At 40.0% G+C, this 8,137-nt stretch overlaps 1 protein-coding gene across 1 annotated transcript; it reads right to left on the bottom strand.

Moving 5' to 3' along the window:
- Positions 1-5,381: 5,381 nt before the first annotated feature.
- Positions 5,382-6,531, bottom strand: LOC130095731 (uncharacterized). The gene is made up of 3 exons (XM_056262502.1): positions 6,351-6,531; positions 5,514-6,223; positions 5,382-5,408 (listed from the first exon to the last, which is right to left on the bottom strand). The coding sequence occupies exons 1-3, from the start codon at positions 6,529-6,531 to the stop codon at positions 5,382-5,384; spliced, it is 918 nt and encodes a 305-aa protein (XP_056118477.1).
- Positions 6,532-8,137: the final 1,606 nt, after the last annotated feature.

Consider the following 8,137-nt stretch of genomic DNA (forward strand, 5'->3'; position numbering starts at 1 on the left):
AACCCCTGCACCACCTGGCCCACCAGTACCAGTTCTGTCAAGAAGGCAGACAATTACACGTAAGCACTGCATGATTTCAGGTTTTTACGTCTCATGAAAAGAGGATATTGTTGTATTAGTTGCAGAACAATTGTAAATTAACAGTAAATTAATGATTACAATGATTTTTTTAATTACTTTTTTCAAGATTTCATATTTTCTCTGTCTCTATCTCTCCAGCAACAGAACGTCAAATAATAAGTCAACTAGAAAACCTGAAAGGGGAGGTTGCTGTTATCAAACAATTGCTTTTAAAGCTCACCAAACAGAGCTCTGTAGATGCAAACCTGCCAGAGGGTGTCCATTTGCCTTTGCAAAATATGATAGACCTTCAAAATTTAGAACTCCAACTGAAGGATGAGGCGTGCTACAGTGCAATGGTACACTTGGTTGTATTAAATATTTGGTTCTTGATAAGTTGCTTTTGATAAAAGAGCCTGCTAAATGAATAAATGCATTTAAATAAATAAAGTTTTGTACTTTTTCACTACAGTTTCATTATAGCTGTCCTGTGAATACACTGATACTGCTTTAATTTAGGAAAAGTATCTGGCAACAGTTGGGGGTACAAGCCCAACCTCCAACACCAGGCGTATCCTGGTCTGCATGCTCACCACTCCACTTGCCCAGCAACTGTGCTGGAAGGGCTCTGGCCAGAAGATGGCCTTTGGGGAGATTTTGGTCTGCAAAGCAGTTATAGGTACAGTACATAATGTTTATATGTGATAAGCCCTTATAACAGGAATTAAAAATATTTTAAAAATGGGAAGGAAAAATCAGTAGTCAGGTGTAAATGAACAATGACTGATCTATCTCCATGTTTCCTGTACCCAGTAATCCTCGTTTGTTTGTCAGCAAAGGTCCAATGCACATTTAGCATAATCCTGGAGATTTTTCCATTCTAGGGCCTTTGTTACAACTACACAATGTACTGTATGTAGTTTAAACATAAATATTAAAATATTAACAAATTAATTTACTCATTCACTGTGTAATCTAAATGCTGATCCATTAGTCTAATTTTCTATACCAATAAACGGTAACATTTTATAATAACGTTCAGTTGTAAGTCATTAGTTGCAAGTGGTTAGTTAATGATACTAATTTAAAAAAACATTCATAAATGATTAGCAAGTGATGCACATTTTATGTATGTTTTGTAAATTTCGTTACAAGTCATTTATAAGTGATTAGTAAATGATTAACTAATTATTTACAAAACATGACTTTGCGTTTCATAAATGTCTATATTCAGCACTTACACTGCAGTACACACTACAGTGTTCAACACCTGTTATAGATAATGTCTAAACGCATGAATAAATCATAATCACGTAATCTACGAATGATGTGTAACACATTTACAAGTGATGAATAGTTTACACTTTAGATTAGGGGATGCAGAAAGTGTTGTGAATGATTTATTCATGCGTTTAGACATTATCTATAACAGGTGTTGAACACTGTAGTGTGTACTGCAGTGTAAGTGCTGAATATAGACAGCTGTCTTCTCTGAAACACATGGAGTCTTTAACCTGATGTGAGCAAAACATACAAAAAAATTTAACATAATTTATTAAACATTTATGAAACGCAAAGTCATGTTTTGTAAATAATTAGTTAATCATTTACTAATCACTTATAAATGACTTGTAACGAAATTTACAAAACATACATAAAATGTACATCACTTGCTAATCATACTGTGTTGAACACTGTTACTTACCTGTTGCAAATTATCTGTACGTGTATACAAGGCATTTACAACACTTTCTGCACCCTCTAATTGCTAAGTACATACAAAAAATAAAAACATTTATTAAACATTTATGAAACGCATGTTCATGTTTTGTAAATGATTAGTTAATCATTAATCAATCAATTGTAAATGACTTATAACTGAATCTACAAAACATTGAACACAATTTATTAAACATTTATGAAACGCATGATTGTTTCATAAATAATTAGGTAATCATTTACTAATCACTTGTACTAACTCACTTGTCCTGTCCGTCCTTCGGATGAGACGTTAAACCGAGGTCTTGACTCTCTGTGGTCATTAAAAATCCCAGGATGTCTTTCGAAAGAGTAGGGGTGTAACCCCGGCATCCTGGCCAAATTTGCCCAGTGGCCTCTGTCCATCATGGCCTCCTAATCATCCCCATATATATATACACTGATTGGCTTCATCACTCTGTCTCCTCTCCACCAGTAAGCTGGTGTGTGGTGAGCGTTCTGGCGCAATATGGCTGCCGTCGCATCATCCAAGTGGATGCTGCACATTGGTGGTGGTTGAGGAGATTCCCCCTTCCATGTGAAGCGCTTTGAGTGCCTAGAAAAGCGCTATATAAATGTAATGAATTATTATTATTATTATTATTATTTGTACATGACTTGTAACAGAATTTACAAAACATACATAAAATGTTAGTATATCACTTGCTAATCATTTATGAATGTTTTGTAAACGATTAGTTCATCATTAACTAACTACTTATAAATTACTTACAACTGAACGTTATTATAAGCCGCAGCTCTCTCATTGACCTATTCAGTCATTCTCTCAGTTGAGCATTTATAAATAGCAACTGGAACAATCAAAAGACATTTCCTCAATCAAAGTGCAGGTTGAAACATTTCTTAGGTTGAAATGGCTTAACAGTACTTGAACAACCCTTATTTTGTTTTTAACATTTGTATTTAAATTGATCCTTTCTCACTTAGATGCTGTGACAAAAAGCAGCCAAGCCACTGCATGTGAGGTGGAAGCCACCATAAAAACGTGGCTCCGTAATGCCAGGGACAGAGATGGGGGAAGGCAAGGAAGGGCCAGAACTGCAGCTACTGGTGCCCCTGAGGGGATTGGTTTTTAATTTACTTTGACTTGTTTTAAGTTTTCTGTGTTTCTGTTTTTGTGGTAATTGCTGTTTTCAATCTGTATTATTATTAATTATAATTATTATTGTCAGTAAATAAATAATTATTTTTTAAAAACATGACCCTCGATTTATTGCTGCTAACAAGTGCAATTGTTCTGCATATAGTAATATGTGTGCTCAAACTTTGCACCTGCACCCACAGTGTGCCCACATCCAGCCCACATGAGGGCCCGCTCTAATTTGTGTGGGCCAGCCCAAAGTCAGCCCACACTTTGGGCTGTCCCACTGGGGCCCCACCTGGGTCCCAAAGTGTGGGGCCCACAGGTGCCCCGCATTTCACGCCGGTATCTGGGCCCACAGTGGGCTGCCCACAATGGCCCCACATGGGCCCCTATAAGGGTTTGCTGTGGGCCCACAACTGGCCCCAATGGGGCCCACTCTATTTACTGTGGGCCTGCCCATAGTCAGCCCACACTTTGGGCTGTCCCACTGGGGCCCCACCTGGGTCCCAAAGTGTGGGGCCCACACGTGCCCCGCATTTCACGCCGGTATCTGGGCCCACAGTGGGCTGCCCGCAAGGGCCCCACATGGGCCCCTATAAGGGTTTGCTGTGGGCCCACAACTGGCCCCAATGGGGCCCACTCTATTTACTGTGGGCCTGCCCACAGTCAGCCCACACTTTGGGCTGTCCCACTGGGGCCCCACCTGGGTCCCAAAGTGTGGGGCCCACACGTGCCCCGCATTTCACACGGGATCTGGGCCCACAGTGGGCTGCCCACAATGGCCCCACATGGGCCCCTATAAGGGTTTGCTGTGGGCCCACAACTGGCCCCAATGGGGCCCACTCTATTTACTGTGGGCCTGCCCACAGTCAGCCCACACTTTGGGCTGTCCCACTGGGGCCCCACCTGGGTCCCAAAGTGTGGGGCCCACACGTGCCCCGCATTTCACGCCGGTATCTGGGCCCACAGTGGGCTGCCCGCAAGGGCCCCATTCGGGCCCCAAAGAAGCATGTTTGCTGGGGTTTCTCCTGTCTCAGCTCATTATCGTTAATTTGTTCACACCCACTCGCAGAGCGCGCTATTCATAAGATAATGTGTTGAGGCCATATGCAAAATAGATAAACGCCCCCAGGCAAATGCTGTAAACGCACTATATTTTTTAGTCAGATTAAGATTCGTCTTGCGCGGCTATGAGGAATAATCCTGGGACATTTACCACAGAAGGGCTGGTTTATTTTCACTTCGAGGAGGAGCAACAGATTCAGCGGAGAAGTGTAAGTGTTTTATGCTTGTGCTTTGTTCTAATCGCGATATAGAATAACGTTAGTGTCTGTAAACGGACAAATAGCATGTCCTACTGTTTAAATGTGAATTATGTTTCTCTCTCTCTCTCTCTCTCTGTGTGTGTGTGTGTGTGTGTGTGTGTGTGTGTGTGTGTGTGTGTGTGTGTGTGTGTGTGTGTGTGTGTGTGTGAATGAATGAACGCACAGATACGCACTGTTACAGACGAAATAAAAGAACATTTCTTTGACTAGTTTTGGATAAAGTTTTTCAAATCAAATAAGCATCAAATAAGCTTCAAAATAAAGACATCAAATAAGCTTATGTTTTGTCAATAAACTAATCAACTAAGATGTTTGTTCCAATGCAAGCTATATCAAAATAATGAATCCTCAACTTTGAAATATGATCAAACTAAGACATTTATGGAAAAAGACTATTTTATTTTCAAGATGTTTCCAACTCTAACTTTGAACTGAAATAAAACCATGTCTATATGGTGAAGGGTGTGTGATAGAAGTGTCCAGACGTATGCACCCTGTATTTTAAAGAAGAACATTTAATTATTTGCAATACATTATTCATTCACAAAGAATTCAAGGACATTATTCATGTCCCTAAAGGTTGGAGTTTTCCTCATTTTTTTAATTATAAGGCATTAAGATTTTTTATTCCTCTTTTTAGTCAACTTTAGCATGGTGTGTTCACTTATTCTAAGCAGTGTGTGTGTGTGTGTGTGTGTGTTGTAAATAAATCCAAACAATCTAAAAGCCATTCTTTTTTAAATCTCCTCATTCTTTGTGCAAGGCTCCTGTAATGATATGGCCTGATAGCACCTAATAGGGCCATTATGGGAGGGTCTTTGTCTTTCTCAGGTGTGGAATGCCACACATATTAATGAGAGATCACGCCTCCTGCATAAAGCTTTCTCAAACAAAACACGTCATTAAAAATGTAAAAGACTTTATTGACTTATCTGAATGAGCAGTCAGGATGATTCTCACATAGTTTTGGAGCAAATATTCTAGGCTATGTGATACAATTTTCAAAAGTCTTGTGAAGAAATAATCAATATGTGTTTTGTGGTCTTATTTCAGCAACTTTCATTTTTATTTTTTTCAATAACCACGCATAAACATTATTCTATTAAAAATACAAACATGTACATACATGTTGCTCAGATATCATGGTAGTCCCGTCTGTGCTATATAGAGTGAATTTACACCTTTGCCATTAACATGTTTATAAATAACTGAAAAAAGCACAAATGTCAGTGCATGTCAAAACATCCCAAGGGCCCCAAAAACACTCTGGTCCCCAGAGGGTTAAGGTACCTACGTTGCAGTATATAAGTCTTTTCCATTAATGGCTCTGCTCTTTCTGCCCCATCAAAGCCATCCTCTGAAAACATGCGGTGAAGGCGCATTTTCATCTCGCCCAATGTTGTCTCGGTCTCGCCACTGCGTAGATCTGTAGGAGCCCATCTCACGCATCCATACTGATCTACTGGGCCTCTTGCCGTTGCCCCTGCTCCACTGCAGGCCCTCCTCTCCCTCCGTCGTCGTGCAAGAGTGTTATTTCTATTTTTGTACTCAACCCTTGTTTTAATTTGTTGAAGGAGGGACTGGCAGCCATCTCCAATGATATCTCCTGTTTTGCCTACATCTACTAAACATTTAGGAAACTCTCTGATGCCCCGAACTATAGTGTGGCATGTTGCTCTATTAGGATTAGGATCTTGTTCTAAGATCTGATCTACCACTGCCTGTACTATATTTTTTCTGTCTACTGGGAGCGGTCTTGACTGATTTAACAAACATTTTTGAAGAGATGAAGGCATCCGTTCCCAATTTACTCTGAAATCCACATGCCATGGCCTTCCAAGATGTGGTGCAAAGCTTTCAGTGCATGAGGAGTGTGAGGATGGACTGCATGTGCTTCCCAAAGGGCTCTGAGATGAAGAGGGAGAGGGGACAGCCTCTAAATTTAACTGAATTGCTGGAAGTCCTAAAAAAAAACAAAAAAATATTAAATTCTGAAGTAATCATATAGTTACGTTTATAAACCCTCAACGTTGTCTGCTTGTTTGTCAATTGTGATTGTATCCATAGCACCCTGCCGTGTAGATTTACCTTCATTTTTAAAGGCAGCAATTTTCTGCACTGTATTGGACGCAAGTATTTTTCAATGTCTTTTTCTTCGACCAACATAAGGTCTTCGTTGTTTTCGACTCCCAGCTCCTCCAGAACTTCCAACAAATGTGTCAGTGTGTCATCTGAGAGGCTTGGTAAAATTGAGGTCACCAAATCCTTAATGCCTTGATTCATTTTCTGAAAGAGAAAAGGTACAATTTTCTTTTTAGTTCAAATGAATCTGTAACACATTGCTTAATAAACCTCTGGAAAAGCATGATGTAGAGCAATTAGTAGCAAGTCAAACATCTCATAAGTTGGAAGAGGATAGTAGTCAAGCATATAATCATCTTGAGCTACTCCTAATTCACAATAGACACCAATGTCTCTCAACTTAGCAAAGGTATGTTTCTCTGTAACAAAGTACACAGACTCATGTGCGACAACCACTAGAATAATCCTTCCAGCATAAAGTTCATAATCATGCTTTTCAAGCAAAACAAACATCCCCTTTCTGTACAATGTGCCTTTCACTGTGATTTCATTACATGCCACTGTAGACTGTGAATCAAAATTGTAACTGGCCACTGCCTCTCTAATCCTGTCACTGTAATCATCAACATAGAATTCTACACCCTTCTGTATCTGTACAACAGGAGGGAACATGCTGCCTGCACCTAGGTAAGCTTGCAGAAGTTGGTGTCTCTCTGCAAGAGTTTTGCAATGATTTTCACTTATTAAAATAGCTGTGCTTGCTTTCGAATCTCAAAGTCCAGAGGCGAATTAGTGGCCCAAAGTGGTGTATAAGGTCAGGGTAATGACACATGTAATGATGCTTAGGTCGCAAGGGATTATCAGGGAAGAGCTTTTGCCTGGTGCAAATGTATTCTTAGATTAAAACTTTGAGATATGCAACCTGCCCTGTTGTTACAGCTGGTGCACAGACAAGCTCCACTATCTCTCTCAGTTGCAAAATCAGTAGCCATACCTCATTTCTACATGGATCTTTAATCCTGTCACCAATCAAGATAGGTAGAATCCTAAGAAAACATCAATTCTGAACCGCATGTCCACTTAACCGCTCACTTCCGGGGGAGAGTTCGCCTGGTTTGTCATTTGCATCATTTCCTTTGTATTTGAACTGATTTTTGCATCGATTCAATTGCAAGTATGTAAAATGCTTCTCCTCAACTAAACGACCAACAACCAACAAACAAAGCAAGGTCATAAGAAACAACACCCTCAAATAGATCGTGCCCTAGACATGGTGGGAGCCCAGGCTGACAAACATGGAAATGTGCAAGCTCGTTAAAAGGAGAGTCCCCCTTGATACCAAATACAGAGCCAACAACAGCACAGTCTAAATCTTGGACATAGCTTTTATATGACTGCACAGTTCTCGCAGTACCACACAGGTTTGGCTCATTCACAAATGCGGTTTTATTTATCTCACAATATCGGCAGAAATAATCTGCACGACTGAAGTTTTACACAAAAAAAAAACTATGCAATGGGATCCCAAATTATCTCCTGAAATGGCAACAAGAGTCCATTTCACAATTTTACCATTGGGCATTGAAATACCAGGTTCCTCTAGAAATTTAAGATCCTTGATCAATGGCTCAAAAACAATGGCTCAATATTTGAAGTCGTGTTCCCTACAAAGAAGCACAAGTTGCATGTGATCTGTACTGGATCTATTGTGTGGCAAAATATCAGTCAGAGTACAGTACACTGCTAAAACCTTATGTTTTTTCTTCCCTGAACCAAGAGGGTTTACAACCTCAAAGGCATCCTGATA

The sequence above is a fragment of the Rhinichthys klamathensis genome, unplaced genomic scaffold (assembly GCF_029890125.1).
Source record: "Rhinichthys klamathensis goyatoka isolate OS25496 unplaced genomic scaffold, OSU_Roscu_1.1 h1tg000011l_1, whole genome shotgun sequence".
NCBI classification, from domain to species: domain Eukaryota; kingdom Metazoa; phylum Chordata; class Actinopteri; order Cypriniformes; family Leuciscidae; genus Rhinichthys; species Rhinichthys klamathensis.